General features: G+C 46.8%; 1 protein-coding gene across 1 annotated transcript; it reads left to right on the forward strand.

Annotated features, from left to right (window-relative positions):
- The first annotated feature begins 989 nt into the window (after nt 1–989).
- R3HDML (R3H domain containing like) lies at nt 990–9691 on the forward strand. Its single transcript, XM_022592984.2, is given in 6 exon segments — nt 990–1038; nt 1041–1315; nt 4289–4407; nt 4508–4640; nt 5776–5891; nt 9559–9691. Coding segments are annotated over 6 exon segments (825 nt in total).
- Nucleotides 9692–22076: the final 12385 nt, after the last annotated feature.

A 22076-nucleotide genomic window follows, 5' to 3' on the forward strand; every position in this document is an offset into this window, starting at 1 on the left:
GACTGCATCCCGGTCCTGACCAGCGGTTCAGCCCCAGCCCTGCGCATTCCAGGTGGAACAGCAGAGCAGAGAGGGTGGGAGAGAAAAGCCCACAGACCGGCAGGCGGAGCCTCCTGGCCAAGTCTGGCCCGGCTGGAAGGGGAGGGGGCTGTGGAGCTGGGACGTCAGATGCCATCACCTCCTGGGGGACCTTTAAAGTCGCTGTGCTGCCAGGCGGGCCAGGGTGTCTGCAGCGGTTCTCTGCCTCCTCAGCCGCCTCCTGCCACCCGCCTGGGCTGCCCATCCTGGGTACGCGCCCCTGGAGAGCCTGGTGCCTCGTCTCCGGATGCCTCTCTCTGGCTCTCTTCTCTTTTCTCTCCATTTTTTCTGTTCTGTTTTTCCCCTTTCTCTCGTTTTACCTCTCTTTCTGTCTCTCCCATGTTTTTTCTCTTTTTGCCCCCGTCATTGTCTCTCATTCTCTCTTGTATCTACCTTTTTCTTTCTTTCATGCCTTTTCTCTGTATCTCTTTTTGTCAACCACCTTTTCTTCTCCCTCATTTTCTTTTCTGTTTCTCATTTTACTTTCTTTCTGCTTCTTTCTGTCTTGCTCTCAATCCCGAAATTGCAGCAACCCAGGGACAAGAGTGCCCTGCACTGTACCTTGGGAAAGGTGGGCGCTGCCCCTCTGAGGGCACCAACGGAGCCCACTTCCAGTAAGATTGGTGAAGAGGGTGTCCATGCTGGGGAGGACTGGGGTCTGCCTCCTGGGCTGGTGGAACAAAACCCTGGCTTTGAAGTGGCAGCGTCATCTCACCCCAGGGCCTGGTCCAGATTTAGCCACTATCTGGGCATTTCTTCCCATTGCCCCATCCACTTAGTCCACTGGGGTGGGAAGAATGGGGTGTTGCGCCCCTGGACGAGAGCCGAGTCAGGAGGTCTTTGCCAAGTTCCCAGTAGATAGCATCCTCTGGGGTGGTAATGCTGGAGAGCACTCAGGGTTTGGTGCCCTCATGACCACCCCCTCCAGGCAGCCGGCTCTGACTGCACAAGGCCAGACGTGTGACCCTTCCAGCCAGCTATGCCCCTGCTGCCTGGCACCGTGGGCCTGGCAGGCCTGCTCTTCTGGGCAGGCCAGGCAATGAACACCTTGATGCCCAATGCCACCCTGGCACTGGCCCAGACCGAGGGCACAGCTGTGCGACCCCTGACTGGCCTGGGAGTGCCCCGGTACCGGCGGAAGCGCCACATCTCTGCCCGGGACATGAGTGCCTTATTGGATTATCACAACCACATCCGGGCCAGTGTGCACCCACCTGCCGCCAACATGGAGTATATGGTGAGTTCCCATGCCCTCCCAGTGCCTCCCCCAGCAAACGCCAGTCCACTTAGTGTGTCCTGGAAAGACTGGACCATTCACGAGCCTGGCCTCACTAGCTAGTATCTGGGCATCTGGGCCCTGTGGAATGGGCAGGAATTCGTCTGCCCATTTTACAGATGAGAAAACTAAGGTGGTTATATAAGTCCTTTCTGCAGGCAGGAGCAGAGGACTGTGACTTATGGAGCATCTCCTGTGCGCCAGGCACTTACGTGTAACCCTCTTCCTTCAAGGTGGGAATTATCTCCATTTTCCAAATAAAGAAATCAAGATGCAGAGAATTAGTTTGCTGAAGGTCACCCAGGTGGGATTGCATCCCAGGTCTGCCAGCTGCTAAAGCTGTCTTAACTAACACAATACCTTTTCCAAGAATTCTGGCTTCCAGCCAGGGAGCCGCAGGGGGCGGGTGGCTGGAGTTTCCCTGCCATTGTCTCTTTGCCCCAGGGGTTTGATGGACACACCCAAACTGTCCTCAGCAAGCCGGTGGAGGTAGAATTTGGAAAGATGGGGTCTGGTACCTGGGGTGGGAGTGGGGGGGGTCTCAGGCTGAGGAGAAACAGCAGCTGACCAGCCGAGGCAGCTGGGATGTCTTCCTTCAAAGAGGCAGCGTGGGGGGCTCTCACCCCAGCCCCCCACAAGCCAGACTCCGGAGGGGAGGAGGGAACCTTTCTCTTTATCGCAGCCCCTCCCCCAGGACCATTGTCCCAAACCAGCCTGGAGAGATAGGCTTCCAATCCAGCCACAGATTTCTTTAGGCAAAGGGATTGTTGGCCTGCCCCCTCTAAGACAAATACCTACTCCCTCAACAGCCTGCAGATGCTTATACTTTTGCAGCGTGTCCATTCACTTACGTACCAGCTCCTGCTTGGAGCCAGGCACCACGCTAAGCCTCGTGGACGCTGCCGAGAACAGGATGGACAAGGTCTCGTCCCTCACAGAGCTTCCATTTTAGTGGGGATGATAGAAAACAAAGATCAACCACAAAATTTACGTGTAATACGACATCAGGTCGCAATGAGGTGTTGGGAGGGGCGGGGATAGGAGCCCAAATGGCAGGCAGCTAGCGGCGGGGGAGCCATTTATTTGTTCATTAACTGACTCATCCATTGATTGACACAGTGACTGGCATGTAGAAGGCCTTCTAGTTTTCAAACAATGATACATTTATTGAGCACCAGCCTGTGTGCGAGGCCCTCCCCACAACAGGTGTTTAATTATTGCATGCTTTGTAGGACAGAGAGAGCTAGACAGCTCACTAGGGGCCCGAGGAGTGTCAGTGAGTGTGGGTTTGATGTTTGCATGCCCCTACCTCAGTTCACCCCTTTGTGGCACGAAGGAAACATTCCTCTGCTTTCCCTAAAAATGGGTGAGTCCAACATCTCTGGGCAGATGTCTGGACCCCTCTTTGGGGATCCCCATTGCTTCACTAGCTATCTTCAGCCCACAGGACCAGTATCTGGCTAAACATCCCTTGCTTAAGGAGCCCTTTCCCTCCTCTGGCTCCAAGAAAGACCGGGTCCCGTTTCACATTCTCATACCTGCCAACTGTAATGATTGTTTAACATCTCATTTCCTTGTTAGACTGTGAGTCCTTGTTCAATATTTGCTGAATGAACAGATGAACTGAATAAAAGAATAATATCTCAGAATCTCAGGAAGTCAGAGTGGAAGGGAACTAGTATTTTTTTTTGAAGTGATGCGTTTTCAAGTTATAAAAGTTGGAGCATTCAGAGATTGGAAAATTAAGAAGCTGTTACGAAGGATGAGGATGGTATTCTCTATGTACTGATGTGGAATCATCATTAAGGTAACCCATCTGGTTAAGTGAAAAGAGCTAGGGGCCAAATAGAATGTCTGGAGTCTTGCCATTTGTCAAAAAAATTCATATATATATAATTATTGTATGTATGTAATATATAATTATTTCATGTATATACCATATAAGATATATAATTACATATATAAATATATACATGCATATATAATATACTTACAGGTGTAGAATATTTCTGGAACAGGACACAAGAAACTCACAGTGACAGTTGCCTCCAGGGTCAGGGTGGCTGGAGGGACTAGTGTAGGATGGGGATGAAAGACTCTCCACTTTTCCTCCTTCAAACATCTTACATATTAAATTTGCTCATGTTTTCACTATTAAAAAAAGAACCTTTTGAATTAAAAAATTTTAATGTTTAAATAAACACATTGGGGACTTCCCTGGTTGCGCAGTGGATAAGAATCCACCTGCCAATACAGAGGACACGGGTTCGAGCCCTGGTCTGGGGACTAAGATCCCACATGCCGCGGAGCAACTAATCTCGTGGACCACAACTACTGAGCCCGAGCGCCACAACTACTGACGCCCACGCGCCTAGAGCCCGTGCTCCGCAACAAGAGAAGCCACCGCAATGAGAAGCACTGCAAGGAAGAGTAGCTCCCACTCGATGCAACTATAGAAAGCTCGCACGCAGCAACAAAGACCCAATGCAGCCAAAAATAAATAAAATTAAATCTTTAAAAAAATAAATAAATAAACACATTGAAAAAATATAATAAATAAAATTAAAAATCCATTCTCTTCCCATTACTCTCGGCTGAGTCACTTCTAGGGACTGCTAGGAACTCCTAGGCCAATACCCTGGGACCCCGCTCAGAGCAGGGAGCCCCAAGCTTGAAGTCCAGTGAAGGAAAAAGGGCATTGGACTAGGAGTCAGAGACCTAGGTGTGGATCTCGGCTCTGGTATGGACTTGCCGTTGACCTTGAAGTCGTAGGCCTTCTCTGAGCCTCAGTGTCCTAACTTATCAAGTGGATTTGTTGCAGGGTTCCAAAGGAGATGGAGAGTCAATGTACCATGTATACGTGCATCTCTAGACACTGTTGAAATGATGGTGTTTGCTCCCCCAGGGAATTTCATGACCTTTCTTTTTTCCCAGGTCTGGGACGACCGGCTGGCCAGGTCCGCTGAAGCCTGGGCCACCCAGTGCATTTGGGCCCACGGGCCCTCACAGCTGTTGAGATACGTGGGCCAGAACCTCTCCATCCATTCTGGCCGGTGAGTGAACCTCTGCCCTTCCTTCACTCCATCACTCAACAAGGTCACGGAGCACGCTTATGGCAGAGTGACTTTTCTTCTATCTTCTCCGCCTCTGCAGGTACCGCTCCGTGGTGGATCTCGTGAAGTCTTGGTCTGAGGAGAAGCGGCATTACTTGTTTCCGGCCCCTAAGGACTGTACCCCGCGCTGCCCCTGGCGCTGCAGTGGCCCTGTGTGCTCTCACTATACCCAGGTACACCTCTGTTGGGATGTAGGGCTGATGAGAGAACAAATCCTCTTAGAAGAAAGTGAATGTGGTGGGACGGCAATTGGAAATAAAACAGAGGCCCTTAACAGGCTTCCTTTTTCATAACAAGCCTGTTCCTGGAAAGTTGTGAGTGCATTGACTTGAGCTGAACTGGATCTTGTTTTGAGGGTCTTAGGTCGGCAGACCATGTTGTTTGACCCCAAAATGGAGATGCGTGGCCTGACAAGTTCAAGACTGACTTTGATTTCAATAGGTCCAAACATTTTCTAGTATTTTTTATTTTCTAAGGCTCCTGTGTCTTAAAAAAAGAAACGCCAAATAAGATTACAAAAGATTGTAGTATATTTTGAGTGCTAATATTGAAGTTGTTACCACTTATTATACATAAAAATACAATGCAGTATAATGTTGCAAGAAATAGGACCAGAAGTTTTCAATGGTAGGAAAAATGTCTGCTTTCAGGCCTGCCAATCTCTCTGTGACTCATTTGCAGTAAATGTCAAAGACTGAAATTTGAGACCCCCTAGGAAATGTGAGGCCTAAACCAAATGTCCTTCCTGACATCGATGAAATATTATTACCTCCATTTTACCAAAGGAGAAACCAGGCACAGAGTGGTTAAGTGACTTGGTCAAAGTCACACAGCTAGTGATATTGAGATTCTGATCCAAGGCTGTTTAACTCCAAAGTTTGCGTTTTAACTTCCAACATGACAATGATTTTCAAACATTGGTCACTAGGGGGAAAAAAAAGAAAGAAAGAAATCTAATTGAAAGGTATAGAACATATTAGCGTATATCATTCTATATGATAAGATTAAATATTGGTTCGTAAAACTTTTGTTCAAATTGTTTGAGAAGGGGTAAGGGTGTGTGTATGCGTGTGTGTGTGTGTTGGTACACTGGGTAACAATATATAACTGTATTCCTTACTGTTGGTTATAGTGGAACAAATTTTGAGAAATATTATATAGTACAATATGCCTCTAGTCCCCTCACCCTGAGACAGGTGCCTCCCCCAGGAAAACCTTATCTAATGCATCCACCCTGACAGAGCAAGCCCAAGAACGTTTCAGCCCCAAGTCCTTCTCACAGCCTCCTTTGTCTTTGTCCCTCCTCAGATGGTGTGGGCATCTTCCAATCGGCTGGGCTGTGCCATCCACACCTGTGGCAGCATCCATGTCTTGGGCAGCACCTGGCACCAGGCTGTGTACCTGGTCTGCAACTACGCCATTAAGTGAGTGCAGAGGGGGCTCTGGGGCAGGAGGGTGGACCCTGAGGTGGAGTGGGCAGGATTCTCAGAAATGGAACACATACAGGACACCCTGCTTTCCTCCGTTCTAAATAACCTGAACACCAGGTTTTAGAGTCAATCAAGAATCCTTTTTCTTTACCCAAGTTTCAGAATCGATTGGGAGATAGACGGAGGACCAAGGCAGGTGCATACGCAGTGTCCCTGATGAAGCCAACAGTGGAGAATGTGGCTTAGGTCTGCCAGCCAAGTGGGCTTGCAAATATCTCACTGTTGAATTAGACCTTCATATCCATTGACAGGCAACATTGGCCAACCATAGGCCTCTTCTAAGTGCAGTGCCAGCCCCTGTAAGCTTCCCACAAGAAATAGAGCAACCAAGAATACATGCTCCCTACAGGCAGGCAGGTCCCATAGGAAAGAAAGGAAGGATGCAATGAGCATGCTCAACTGCTTTTTCCAGACTCTCCAGTCAGCTTGGTGGGAGAGAGGTCAAGAGTGGTCTTCATATGCTAGTCTCCTGGAAACACAGAGAAAGGGGGATGGGAGTTCCCATCCAATGTATAGTATACAAACTTGCAACAGATTCTCATACAAAACAGATTACAGACTCTCATACACAAATGGGAACAAATTCTAAGTAAACATGATATTCAGAGTTTCAAGATTACATAGTCATAACTGCCTTTTGCTCTCATGTAGCTCTTGATCATTTACAACACACTTTTCCCTTATTATCTCATTGAAGAGATGAAAGAGAGAAAGAAGGAAAAAGGGAAGGACACTGGGAAAATATTTACCCTTTTTAAAGATTAAGACATTGAGGATCAGAGAGGTTAAGTAATTTACCAAAAGTCACAAAGCCAATAAGTAGCAGAGCTGTTTGAAACACAAGTCTTTTGATTTCATATTCTATCTACTGCACTATCCTGATGTTCTGGAAGTTATTGGTAGCCCAAACTCAGATTCTCAAGTCAAGATATTTGTTAGATGGAGACATCTATTGACAAAGTGTCATAATGCAGCCCAGCTTTATCGGATATGGAAAAATGCAACAAAGCAAATTCCGTCACACACAGCTTAAGGAACTGTTCCAATTTGTTTGCTGACATATTGAATTTTTGAAACATTGACTATTAACCATATAGTTGTTAAGATTTTTAGGCTCTGGAGTCAAGACTGTCAGAGTTCAGATTTGTGATTCAACTTCTCCATGCCTGTTTTTCATCTACAAAATGGGAGTAAAATGGTTTCTACTTATAGAATTGTTGAGAGAATTAAGTGAGCTGACCCAGGTAATGTCCCCAGGCTCATAATAATTTTGGAATACATGTTGGTTCTTATTCTAATTACTAGACCTGGGTTTGGTTCTCAGCTCTACCATGTACACACTGAGGACTTTGGATAAGTCATTTCATCTCCTTGGATCTCAGTCTCCTCTTTTAAAATAGGGCTAATGCTACCTGGCTCACAGAGGATCTTGGTACATAGTTGCCCATAGTACATGTTAAATAAATAGTGGCCAGGATTATAACTAGGTTATAAACTCTTTGAGGGCAGGAAATAGACCTGATTCATTTTGGTATCCTTTTACTACAGTGATTTCAAACCTTTGTTCTTTTAAGCAGAACTCTTTTCTAAGTGGTTAAATTAAACAAAAAGAGAATGACTTTTATTCCATCACCCCTGGTGTCTCCACCACCCACGTTCCCTGCCCCCAAACTTGCAGGAACACTTTTTTTTTCCTGTTGGAAAAACTGGTAGCGTTTGATATATTTATTTATTATTGTTTAAAATTTTATTACATTTTATACTGATGTACATGCTATAAAATTCAGTGGGTATGAAAACAGGTAAACACAGAATGTTGTCTCCCTCCCCTGCCCACACTTCCCCTCTGTAAGTTTCTTGCATAACCTTCTGGAGATCTTTTACGTACTTACAAACATGCATATGTTTTCACTCCGGGAACACCTTTTGAAAATGGTGGACTCACAGCATCTGGCACAAGTCCTGATGCCCACTAGATGCTCTGGAAGTGTTTGTTGAATGAATGAACCCATATGAAACCAGAAATGCATACTTTTCTAAGCACTTTGGCTGACTTTACTTACAGTCATTCAACAATCACTTTTGGAGGGAAAAGATTCCATTTCTGTCCACAAGGAGTGTTTGTTTAATGTGTGAGAAAATAAGACACTGGGACTTGAAAGGTAATTAACACTACAGGCCAGTGGTGAGATTATTAGGTAGCACTTAGCAAGAACTGGGGGAGTGATTTTAGGCTTTGAGAAGACAAAGAGGGGGGAAAAGAGAAATCTGTGGGCTGGGACGGAGAAGCGAGTTGTGGAAAGATGAGGTGTGTAAGCTGGATCCACTTGCTGCTAGAGCAGTCTGGAAGGCCTGACTGAAAGCTGTAGATGTGATTCATAAGCAGGTCTGGAAGGCCTGACTGAAAGCTGTAGACGTGATTCATAAGCTAGGGGCCAGCAAACTACAGCCCACAGCCCAAATCTGGCCTCCTGCCTATTTTCATAAATAAAGTTTTATTGAAACACAGCTACGATATTTGTTTACGTACCGTCTAGGGCTGTTTTCATGCAATAAAGACATTTGGCCTCCAAAGCCTAAAATATTTACTCTCTGGCCCTTTACATTGCCAACCCCTGCACAGGCAATGGGGAGCCACTAAAAGTGCTTGAGCAGGAGAATGGTTATGATGGAGGTTTGTTCTTTTTTTTTAAACAGCTTTACTGAGATATAATTTACATACCATATAACTTACCCATTTGAAGTGTCCAACTCAATGGGTTTTGGGTATATTACGTTATTCATTTTTTCAATCGTGGTAAAATATATGTAACACAAAATTTGCCATTTTAACCATTTTTAAGTATACAACTCAGTGGCATTAATCACTATTTCCAAAATGTTTCCATCACTCCAAAGAGAAAATCTGTAACCTTAAAGCAACGGCTCTCTGCCCTCCTCCTCCCTAAAGGCTGTGGGTCATTGAGACGATTAACCCCGGAGCAGGTAGGATGGATTTGGGATAAGGCCATTGAAGAAATAAATGTACAGCAGTGGCCACAAAGAGGCTTCATGGGCATGTCCCCCATGAGTGAATTATACTCAGTATCTAATTATTCTAGTTCTCATTTGCATACCACCTTATAAGTTACAAAGTGTTTTCACATAATTTTTATGGACACCATTTCATTTATTTATTTTATTCAGAGGACAAAATCAAGGCTCAAGAAATGAGGTCGTTTATTCTGTCACCAACTGGCAGGTGGCAGAATCCAGGACCAGAACTCAGATCTGCCCACTGGGGAGGGGAGGGGGGTGTTTGTGCTGGGAGTTGAGGGTGGGGTGGAAGGAATAAGAAAATCAGCATGTCCTGGGGAGTCACTCATCTGCCAGGTGAGGTGCTAGAGGCATGCGCACATAGCTCCCTTATTTGATCTGCTGCTGCATCCCTGTGTGGGAGGGAAGTCTTCTATTGGTTTTACAGATGAAGACACTGAGGCTTGCAGGTGTGACTTGGTCACAGGGCCAGACAGTGGCAGTGCTGAGATTTGGAAACCTCTGTGAAGGTGGCTCCATGTAACTGTCCCCCGACCCCGCCTCCCTGGGACCTCTTCTCTTCCAGGGGCAACTGGATCGGCGAGGCGCCATACAAGAAGGGGAGGCCATGTTCTGCCTGCCCTCCCAGCTACCAAGGCAGCTGCAACAGCAACATGTGCTTCTAGGGGCTCAAGTCCAACAGGCTCCTGTGGTTCTGAATTTTCCCTGGTCTCTGGCAGGGCTCCAGCTGGGCCTGACCCTCCAAGAGTCCCTTCCCAAAGACCGGGTCAAGCGATTTTTTTTTAAGGACATGAGTTGGGCTTACTTCACCAGTCTGAATTTTCCCTGCTGATTCCATTTCCTAAATGTCCAGCATATGCCGGAAGAAAACAACTGTTTGCCTTCCTTCTTGCCTGTTACATCTTTTTTTTTCCTCCGGCCTCCGGGAAAGAGGCCTCCATCTTTAATTGACTCAGTTCTCCCAGAGCCAGGGCCGGAAGGAGAAGTGACAGCAGTTTTGTGACTCTCAGGCCTCAAATCCACAAGCCTTTGTCCATCCCATAAAAGGTATTTATTAAATAATCTTTATCCTGAAACCTACCTTCATTCATCCAATAATAGCCAACCAGCTTCTGGGCAGCCTTTGAGGACCTGTGTGGTCTGCCTCTCTAAGATGGGACCATTTCAGCTCCAAGCTTTTAAAAAATAACTGAAATTAGCATATGGACACCCCATCCACAGTGTATGTTACTGGAGCCACCGCAGGGTCCAGGTACCCCTTTTACGGATGGGCATATTGAGGCTTAGTGAAGGGGTGTGACTTACTGAGAGCTGCACGGCTTGTCTTTGTCCACGTCCACGAAAGCACCCAGGTTTAAGCTCAGGCTCTGACAATCCCTTTAGGCTGTTCCAGACACCTCTCTGAATGTCAGAACTGAGAGGCTAAAGCCAAAGCCGGCCTGAGGGAACACCCTCTTTCAGCATTTTTTTCTTCCTGTCACTCTCTCTGCCTTGGTGTCTCTCTTTCACCTACTTGTCTCTCTTTCTCTCACCCTCCTTATTTCTCCCTTGGAATCTCATTCTCATTCCCAGAAACCATTTCCCCTCTCCCCACCCCACCCCACCCAGTTATCAACACACAGAAGTCCTTTTGTCTTTAGAGATAGTAAAATCTCTCTCAGACCTTGCCCTCCAGCTGGGGCCCACTCCCTGCCTGGCTGGAGACAGCTCCATTCAAAGACCTGGATGGAAAACAGGCCCCCTTCCCCCAGAGTCCCTACATTGTCAAGAGTGGGCTTTCTTCCCTCTTGGTCATTCCCACCTGGGCTGTGTCTTGTGCATATCAACACCACCTCCCTCCGCCCTCAATAAAGTCCTTTGAGATCCCGTGCAATGGCTCTTTCTGGTCCCTGTCTCAGCTCTCAGGAGGGTCAAAAGAGGAGAGAGGGAAATGGAGCAGGGGAGATGGAGTGAGGGGAAGCCAGCTCAAGAGGAAGGCCAGGTGAGGGGCTAACAGCCCCTCAGCCCCTCCTTTGCACCAGGTACATCAGCTAGATCACACGTGCATGTGTCTGTATTATCACTCCATTTTTACAACTAAGAAAAATGAGGCTTAGCAGAAGTGCCCAGTAGTGAAATAAAAACAAGGACGCTGTTCTGAGTTCATTATTCTTAGATTATATCCCGCCTGCATTTTTGGGGGGGGGTATTAAAATGTCCTTTCATTTATTATACAATGGTGATAATAAATGCTAGATTTCCTAAAAAATTATTAACGTACTTATATTGGACGGGGCGGTGGCGGGGGGGTGGGGGTGGGAAACGGCTTGCCAACCCTATGTAAAATTCCCAAAATGTTCAGGAAATTTAAGTGGCATGTGACCCTCTGGATTCAGTGGCACGTATAAGGTCACATAGCTAGTGAGGAGCAGACACGGGATCTGATTTCAGCTCCATCCAACCTCAATGCCTGTGCTGTTTTGAGGGTCCCACGTTACCTTCCTGTGTCCTGAGTGTCAGGATAACGAGAATAATGACCGCTGGCGTTTACGGGCTGCTCAGTACGCTCTTAATCCATTGAATTATCACTGCTATCTTAGGTGATAGGTACTGATCCCATCCCCATTTTACAGACATAAAAACTGAGGCCATAGCAGCTGGGTTTAAATATGCTCTGTATGACTCCAATGGCCAATGTCATAACCCGTTCACTCTCCTGCCTCTCAGCTAAGAAGGGAGAAACCCAGGGATTGGACAACGGTAGAGACGATGAAGCAAAAAGTGCCATTGGGAATTCCAGATGACCTCCCAGTTTCCCCCATTTCCGAAACTGTCTCTGAGAAGAGCCCAGGTCAAGGAGAAATGAGCCAGGTGGGGAGGCTTGTGTTTGCCGTGCCTTGGACCCTGCAGACCCGGGGGCGAGGACTCAGGTAGTTTCCTGGCTTGGTTAAGCTGCTGTTCCAACTGAAGTCGGGAATTTTTTTTTTTTTTTTTTTTTTGGCTGCATGGGTCTTCATTGCTGTGTATGGCTTTCTGTAGTTGAGGCGAGCAGGGGCTACTCTTCGTTGCGGTGTACGGGCTTCTCACTGCGGTGGCTTCTCTAGTTGTGGAGCACGGGCTCTAGGTGCACAGGCTTCAGTAGTTGTGGCACACAGGCTCAGTAGTTGTGGCGCATGGACTTAGTTGCTCTGCAGCATGTGGCATCTTCCCGGACCAGGGCTCGAACCCGTGTCCCCTGCATTGACAGGCGGATTCTTAACCACTGTGCCACCAGGAAAGTCCACCAGGAAACTTTTGCTGCAAGAAATCTGAAACAGCTTTCAAACTTATGTAATATTTTATGTTTTTTGAAGATCTTCATCCCCCAGTCCCATCTGATTTCTCATTTGCTCATACATTCACCAACCAAGAGGGTTAAGAGCATGGACTCTGGAGCCAGACTGCCTCGGCACAAATTTAACTCAGTGGCCAAGTGTGCTTGCGTAAGTCGAGATCTTAGTGCCTCAGTCTCACCTATAAATGGGGACACTAATCACATCTGCCTCATTAGTCCTTCAAAACATTAAATGAATGAATACATGGAAAGCACTTGGAACAGCACCTGGCGCTAGTGTAGATAGCTATTTTAAAAGTTCAATATTGGGATTCCCTGGTTGCACAGTGGTTAAGAATCCGCCTGCCAATGCAGGGGACACGGGTTCGATCCCTGGTCCAGGAAGATCCCACATACCATGGAGCAACTAAGCCCGTGCACCACAACTACTGAGCCTGTGCTCTAGAGCCTGTGAGCCACAGCTACTGAGCCTGCATGCCACAACTACTGAAACCTGCACGCCTAGAGCCTGTGCTCCGCAACAAGAGAAGCCACCACAACGAGAAGCCTGCACACCGCAACGAAGAGTAGCCCCTGCTCGCTGCAACTGGAGAAAGCCGGCGCGCAGCAACAAAGACCCAACACAGCCAAAAATAAATAAATAAAAGTTCAACATCAAGAGGGAGGAGAGGGCTTCCCTGGTGGCGCAGTGGTTGAGAGCCCGCCTGCCGATGCAGGGGACGCGGGTTCGTGCCCCGGTCCGGGAAGATCCCACGTGCTGCAGAGCGGCTGGGCCCGTGAGCCATGGCCGCTGGGCCTGCGCGTCTGGAGCCTGTGCTCGGCAACGGGAGAGGCCACAGCAGTGAGAGGCCCGCGTACCAGAAAAAAAATAAAAAAAAAAAAATTAAAAAAAAAATTAAAAAAAAAAAAGAGGGAGGAGAGAGGTGACGTAGTCACTGAAATGGAAGAGGAAGCTATGGAGGGAAGTTGCTTTTTTTTGGCCGTGCAGGATCTTATTTCGCCCACCAGGGATCAAACCCGCTTCCCCTGCAGTGAAAGCATGGAGTCTTAACCACTGGACTGTGAAGAAAGTCCCAGAAGTTGCTTTTTTAATAAAAGAGATATTGTAGCATATTTAAATATTGATAGGATTCTGTCTCTAGAAATTTGTCCTACAGATATACTCCCCACATCTGGGTCAGGACATTTTTGAAGTTTATGAAGACATTCACTTTATGTAGTGGCAAAAGCCTGGAGACAACCTTAGTGTCCAGCAATAGGAGACTAGAAAAATCACCTATAGGACATTCACACAATACGTAGCCACTCAAAGAATGAGGCAGGTATGTTGGCATGGAGATAACCCTTAGACACTAAGGAGGGAAAAGTGAGTGACAGAAGAGTGTGTTTAATATGTTCCCGTGTATTTATATGCATTTACATGTGTGTATGTCTGAGTCAGCTTGGGCTGCCATAATAAAATACCATAGATGGGTGGCTTAACCAAGAGAAAATTTTTTCCCATCCTGCAGGCTGAAAGTCTGAGCTCAAGGTACCAGTATAGTTGGGTTCTCGTGCGATCTCCCTTCCTGGCTTGCAGACAACTACTTCTCACTATGTCTGCATATGGTGGGGGCAGGAGAGAGAGAGAGAGGGTGCTCTCATGTCTCTTCCTATAAGGGCACTAATCCTATTGGATCAGGACGCCACCCTTATGACCTAATTTAATCTTATTTAGTTCCATAAAGGCCCCGTCTTCAAATACAACCATGTTGGGAGTTAGATCTTCAACATAATAATTTTGGGAGGATGCAGTTCAGTCCATAGCAGTGTATAGGTGTATAATTTCTAGAAATACATACAAGAATTTGTTTAAAAGTTCAATAGAGTGAGATGTGGGAACTAAAGTAGGAGAAAGTCTTATTTTTCATTTTATGCTGTTAGTACAATTTTCATTTTTAACACATGAATTTACTACTTCATTTATAAAACTAGTTTAAAGTAAATGGAAGCAAAAGGAAAGATCACATCACATGGTTAAAGTTAAAAAGACTGACAGCAACAAACAATGATAAGGATGTGGAGTAAATAGGAGCTCTCTTACCTTGCTGGTGGGAATGCAAAATGGTACGGCCACTTTGGACAATAGTTTTGGAGTTCCTTATAAATTAAACATACACATACCATATCAGCCATCAATTCCTTTCCTAGAAATTTAACCAAGGGAAATGAAAACATATGCCTGCAAGAAGACTTGTCCATGAATGTACATCGCTGCTTAATTCGTAATTGTCCCAAACTGGAGATAACCCCAATCAATGTCCTTTACAAGGTGAATGGCTGAACAAGTTGCAGTATATTCATTCAAAGGAATAATAGCAAGAAAAAAGGACACTAACACAGGTGAAACTCACAAATATGCCGAGCAAAAAAGCCAGACACAAGAGTAAATCCTGTCTGGTTCTATGACATTCTAGAAAAGACAAATCTACTCTAGGGTGACAAGCAGCAGATCAGCAGTCACCTGGAGTGGGAGGTGCTGGGGGGATTAATTGCGGAGGAATAAAGGGAACTTCTGGGGGCAATGGAAATGTTCTGTATCTTAAGGTTATAGTTACATAGGTGTATACATTTGCCAAAACTCATAAAACTATACACCTAAAAAAGGGTACATTTTGTTATATGTATATTATACCTCAGTAAAGTTGATTTTTAAAGTTTAAAGAGGGAGAGGTTGAATATATAGGAGAACCCACACATGGTCACGTGGGGCTCCTGAGCAGTGGGAGGAGGGAGGGTGTGGCCCCACGTGGATCCCCCACGTGGAGGGAAGGAGGTGAACAAGGTGCAGATGCAGGGGAATTTTTGTGGGGAGTTGAGGCTGGTCCAGTTGAAGGCTTCTATTTTCTCTGTGAAGAAGGTAAACTCTCAGCCTGCTGAGAATGAGATGGAAAAGTTTTGAGGAGAGAAAAGATCTGAAATAGAGGCAGAAAATAGAAAAGCAAGGAGAAGAGAAACAGAGTAGAAGTTCCAGGCAGTGGGGAGGGACCTCGAAATTCTTGATCATTAATCTCTGGTGGCCCTCATCTCTCTCGCTAAGTGATTTTTTTTTTTTTCCAACAGTGATTGGCTGCTGGTTTGTAAGCATGAAGAAAGCAGGATACTTAGGCTCTTCCAGGCTTGGGTTTTTGTCAGGTGGCTAGAAGGAAAGGAGCTGAGAGAGAAGCAAGAGAGAAACTAAGATGATGGACTGTGGGCTTCAAACTGGACAGGAGGAAACTAAGACAGGAAGGTGCAACAGGTAGGGAGGAAACAGAAGGAACAAAGGACTGGAGACACCCCAGTGTCCATCAGTAGGGGATGAGAGGTCCCCTTGAGGCTGCTGAGCAAGCACACTGGGAAGAAGAGGCTGTGGACAGAGAGGAATAGATCAATTAGCTAGTTTAGAAGTGAAGCAACACGTGAGGCAGCTGTTACTATGGGAAAATGAGATAATGTATCCAAAACTATACAGCAAGATGATGGTGGAGCTGGGGTTTTCTGACTTTTCTGAGTCCCAGGTTTTCCTACTTCTCATTTGAGCCTCCGCATCATGATGAAGACCTTGAGCTCAGGAATCCAAGTCAGGCTGTGAGACCCAACATTGGGATAAAAGAAATGGGACTGTTCCCCCAAAAGCCAGATGGTAGCCCAGTATGCAGGACAGCTAAGGTGCAAGATGGCTCTGCATTCCGAGGCCAGGATGCAGATTTCAGCAGTAGGCTGTGTTTTGTGTGGCGAAGGAGACCAACTGACCGGTGGAGGGAGCAGGTAGGGTGCTTCTGAGCCACGGGCCTGGAGGCATACTTGTGTTTCTCCATTCCTCGTAGCACTCACCATCTGTAATTATGTCTTTGCAATAATATCTTTAATGTTATCTAATGAATGCCCATCTCCTCCATTAGTCAACAATTCAATGGGTGCAGAGATGATGTCTCTTTGCTCATTTCTATATCACTGGAGTCTAGCACAGAGCCTGGTATACAGTAGGTGCTCAATAAATATACGTTAGATAAAGGGAAATCGTGGGTTGTAATTCTAACTCCTCTTTGTACCAGCTGGGAGACTCCAGGCAAGCAACTTCTTTCTGTGCCTCAATTTCCTCATCTCAAGTTTTAATTTAAACGTGGCAATGCCTGTTGCAACTCCCAACATCCAGTAGGCGCTCAATAAATACAATCCCCCAGCTTCCTCCTTTTCTCCTCTACCCCTCCCTGTTGCCTCCTGCCACACCCATTGTTTGGAGTCATAAAACCCAACCCAGGTTGGACTCTCACCTCCTCATCATCTCCTGGCCAGTCCTTTCCCTCAAGTGAGGGGTGAGGGGGCTGGTGTCCCCCACATTCTGGCTCCAAGAGCCCCCAACCCCAGAATGCAGGACTGGGGCCCTAGTGGACCTCTGGTCTGGCCAGCTTGTCGTTGCCATGGTAACAGTGACAGTCCCCAGCCACAGGTTCCCTAAGTGACTGGTTACTCTTTAACGTATCCACCCACCTTGGGTGATTAGAAGAATCAATAAGATAACCGGGCAGTGGCAGCTGGCTGCACTCACCGCCTTCCTGGTGGAATAGCTCCCGCTGTTGTGTGTGAGCCCCAGGCTCCTCCATGCCCCCAGGTCTCCGGCTGGGCGGGCTTGGCCATGGTCAGTGTGAACGCGCCCCTCGGGGCTCCGGTGGAGAGTCCCTATGGTGAGTGGGGTCGGCAGTTGGGCTTCGGGGGAAGACTGGACATGGTGGGACCACCGTTAAGTTTGGGAGACCATGGGATGGCCCTCTACATGTTTCCTAGCACCCCAAAGACCCTCTAAGGGCTTCTCTAGAATGGCAGGAAACCCGAGGGAGGCATGTGATTTGCTTCACTAAACTCCTAAACTGAGGCCTGGTGGAGCCGATATGGGAAGTACTTGGAGGGGCTGCAGGAGCCCCAGGGTAGGGGCTTGGCTCACTTTGCCCGCCCACAGAGACAGCCTTTGTGGAGATGCATCCGGGGGGGTCTGTAGGAAATTTCACAGAACGTGGAACTGGAAGCATCATCCTCATTTTGAAGCCTGCAGAGAAGCTTGCTGGGTCTCGGTCACGGAACTAGCTCCTGGTCTATGTGGGATGGGACCCAAGGGGAGAGTCAGCCAGCCCCTCCAACAAGGACCATCAGCTCTGGATAATTCATCAAGGGGAAGCCGTAGAAGGAAACGCACAGCCTGGGGCATTGGAAAATGAGAATGATCTTTGCTGTACGTGTGTAACTTCGATGCAGGGTAAGGGAAGAGTGTGTTTCGGTGAAGGACTGGGGCTCTGCTGCTCGGGGTAACTCCAGAATTGGAAGTATCCCCAATGACCAACAATAGAGGATGGGTAAATAAAGCATGATGCCTCTTTAGGATGGAATGCTATCCCGTTGTTGAAGAAAAAAAAATGCAGATCTGTTTGCAGATAGAGAAAAGGACCTCCAAGTAATTATGGAAAAAAGTAACCTGAAGAGAGTATAGCATATTACATTTCTGATAACAGAACAGATACATTCATATGTATGTACACACCTTTGTATTTGCGTAGAAAATTAGTGGAAGGACACAAAGAGACCGGTAACAGAGCTTTGTTTCTAAGGAGGGAAGTTCAAGAGAATGTTCGTTTTACTTTTTTGCACATTTTGGATTTTCAAAAATTTGGTGCGTTTTATAAACTGATTTCAGTCACATGCATGCACAGAGCTTGGCCTCTGGAATCCAGTAGATCTCGGCTCTTGTTCTGTGACTTTAGATAAATTACTCATCACTTCTGGGTCTTGGTTGCTGTCTCTCTGAAGTGGACAGAGGGTGTCTTGGGGGCTTCTTGCAGGCAGGACTAAAGGAAAGCGAGGGTGTAAGCCCTCGGCACCAGGCATGTCGTAAGGACTCAGTAAATATTACTCGATATCATCATTAGCGAAGGGCGGATGGCCTCCAGGAATCAGGGGCTGATCTCTCGACTGGTCCAGGGGATCTTCTTTCTTTCACCATCAAGTAGGAGTATGTGAGGCAGTGGAAATGGCAGAGGCTGTGGAGCCAAAAACAGCCTGGGGACCTATCCCCCACACCAGCTGTGTGACCTTGGGCAAGTCACTTCCCATCTTTAAATCTATTCTGTAAAATGGAGAGAACAACAGGACCTATCTCACAGGGGGCGGTGGTTAGAGGAGATAGCATAGCTAAAGGGCTGGGCATGCCTGGGGGGCTTCATCCAAGGTTAAAACGCAGTTGTGAGACTTGGCTGACCCTGTGTCCGGAGAAAGACTCGTCATCTCCCAATGGGTCAGATAGGGACGGATGGATGATGGATGGATGGGTGGGTGGATGTTCTATGCCTATTACTGCATTTAATTCTCAAAACAGCCGTCTCAGGTAAATAACATTAGCATCTCCAAGGATAGAAGAGAAAACTAAAGTTTAGGATTGTTAAAAAAAGCCATCTGACTCCAGAGCTGACATTGTCCATCTGTGCTGACCCTCTTGGCTCAGCTACAGATATGGCTGAGGAGAGAAAGAAGGGCTCCCATGCCCAGATTTGCAGCATGCATCAACAACAACAAGAGAACATTGCCATCCTGGAACAGCTGGGTATTTGCTGGTGTGTGTGTGTGTGTGTGTGTGTGTGTGTGAGAGAGAGAGAGAGAGAGAGAGAGAGAGAGAGAGACATTGGCTAAAAGACCTTGCTTTTCAGATAAAATAAATCTGGGTTAGCATTCTGGATCTGCCTTTTTTTTTTTTTTTTTAAAGCTGCATAACCTACCCTTCTCTGAGTCTCAGATGTTTCATCTGTAAAATAAACTAGGGCAGTCTGCTGGGAGGCTCTGGAAAGATGAATTTTCTGATTAAAAAAACAAGTGCTTTGAGTAAAACCCCTTCTGGGATTCTCAACTGGGGATAATAATAACCTCTGAAGGTTGCAATCACAGAGGTGAGTTGCTGGGTAAGGAACATGGTTCATAGCAGAGCCCTGGGAGAGGCAATGGAGGGCAAGGCTGTGGTTAGGATCACAAGAATTAATGTACAAGTGCTTAAGATGCAAACTATTATATATAGGATGGATAAACCGCAAGGTCCTAGTGTGTAGCACAGGGAATTATATTCAGTACCTTATGATAAACCATAATGGAAAAGAATATGAAAAAGAGTATGTGTATGTATAACTGAGTCACTTTGCTGTACAGCAGAAATTAACCCAACATTGTAAATCAACTGTACTTCAATAAAATATATATATATATACACACTAGTGCCTGACACAAAGCAAGCACGAAATAAATCCCAACTGCTGTCTCACGCTCCTTAGTGGGATAGTCTTTAATGAGCTTTGGTGTGGTGGCACTGGGCAAACTTGACCTTTCCCTGGTCTTGCAGTGCCTCCACTACACACTGGATTCGGCTTTAGAGTTCTCATCACTGCTCTGATCAAATCATTGTGTGCGGGGCTTCCCTGGTGGCGCACTGGCTGAGAGTCTGCCTGGAAGATCCCGCACGCCGCGGAGCGGCTGGGCCCGTGAGCCATGGCCGCTGAGCCTGCGCATCCGGAGCCTGTGCTCCGCGACGGGAGAGGCCACGAAAGTGAGGGGCCCGCGTACCGCAAAAAAAAAAAAAAAAAATCATTGTGCGTCTTGTCGCATCTGTCTCCCCCACTAGACTATAGACTCCATGAGGCCATGGACTTCAGTGCTTTGTTCAGCCTTGCACGTCTCACATGGCGACTGGCACAGAATAAGTGCTCAGGAAGCATTTGTTGGATGAATGAATTGAGGTCAGTTTTAAAGAAACAGCCCTGTGACAATGGTCAGCGATGCCCACCAGGTCTGTACTCTTCCCTTCCTTCCTCCCTGCCATCCTCACCGTGTTGGCTTTTGGTTCTCGATTTGCCCCATTACAGACCCCAGGTGGCTGTCACAGTATCAGGCATCACGTTTGCAGTTACGTGTCTGAAGCTGGAAGGGTTTTTCCTCCAAGCACTTGTTTCTTTTCCCCCAAAGCAAACATTTCCCAGAAACCTCCCAGCAGACTGCCTTAGTTCAAGGAAAGCTGGGAAGTGTCTAATGGAAAGAAATGGGAACACACAGCAAAGGTTTAGACCAATGATGGCCTTTTCTTGTCTGGCAAAATGCTGTTGCAAACCAAACTGGGGTTCCCTTCTAACGGGTTTCTCAACTTCGACACTACTGATATTTTGGTGCGGATAATTCTTTGCTGTAAAGGGACTGGCCTGTAGGATCCTGCGCTGTAGGACGTTTAGCACTTTCCTGGCTTCGACTCACTAGACGCTATAGCATACCTCCTGTCAGCCGTGCCGACCGAAAATGTCTCCTGCCATTTCCAAATGTGCCCTGGGCACATGAAGCACCACTGTGCTATAAGGAAGCAGGGATAGCTGCTGATTAGGATCTGCCACAACTGAGTGTATGTACTGTGACTCACGTTGCAGTATTTGCTCTGGGTGCCAGCGTCTAGCTCAGTGCCAGATTTGGGGCTGTCCTTAGCAACTGTGAGGATAAGATGCTATGGTGTGCATATCCGTGTGCTAACCTAACTCCTGGCTTTGTTATTTTCCTACCCTTGTTTTGCTTTTAGCAAGCTTCCCTTGATGATTATTTATTTTGCCCTTCAGGATTCTGCCATTTTTGTAAGCATCTCAGATCTCCTCGGGGGCAAGGTCTGTATATGTCTGATGCTTCTTGTTATACCCCGGGCTACCGTAGGACCTGGTCCCACGTAGAACTTGAAGGAGGTTTATTTAATGAATGAATGAGAAGATGGATGAATGAATGAATGGATATCTGGGTGGGTAGATAGGTAGTTGCTTTGATGAATCAATGTGATGGGCTGGTGAATGGATGGATGGATGGGAATGAAATGGAGAGATAGGTGAACGAATGGTACAAATGAATGAATGAGTAACAGGGAATATGGGCAGGTGGGTAGATGGATGGATGGAATAATGAATAGATGTGATGGATGGGTGAGTGGGTATGGTGGATGATGGATGGATGGGATGGATGGAGAGATATGTGAATGGATGTGGCAAGCGGATGAATAAATAACTGGAAAGATGCATGGATGGATGGATGGATGGATGGATGGATGGATGGACGGACAAGATGGGCTGGTCTTGGACATCAGTACATGCAAGTAAAGAGACAAGGGGTGACTTGGCCACTGGTCAACAATCCTCCTTCAGGACAGTATATCTAAGTGTCAGATGAGCTGGATTTTTCCTGAGGACATAGGACTAGTTCCTTTGACTAGGTCAGATCAGAAGTGGTCGTCAGAGGTGGTTTAGTTAAGTGGCTCTCCCACTTAAAGCTGTGAGAGGCTGGACACGTTGCCTGCTCTCTGATCATCAATTTCTTCATCTACCAAATGAACCTTGGTTGTTGTGAAGATCCATGAGCTCACGAAGGCGAAAAGGTATCATAAACTATAAAGTGCTTTGTCTCCCTGAATGGTTGGTTGATGAGCCCAAAATTGGGCCCCAGATACTGGCCAGCGACGGGACTATGTCAGATAACAGGCATGGCTGTTCCCACCGTTCATTCTCAAAATACAGTCTCTCTCACCCTTCCTGCCTTTCTTCCCTGTCCATATTATCTTCCTATCCCACCTCAATTTGATTTCAGCCTCTATGGTTCAACGGTTTATGAATCTTGCTGCATATGGGGAACTTTCTTAAGATGGCATCTTTTGGGGGCTCCACTCCAGACCTGAATCAGAATCTTCTGGGATGAGTTCCAAG

This window comes from Delphinapterus leucas, chromosome 15, assembly GCF_059928025.1.
Source record: "Delphinapterus leucas isolate spDelLeu-1000000601 "Yukka" chromosome 15, BTC_Dleu_Yukka2, whole genome shotgun sequence".
Lineage (NCBI taxonomy): Eukaryota > Metazoa > Chordata > Mammalia > Artiodactyla > Monodontidae > Delphinapterus > Delphinapterus leucas.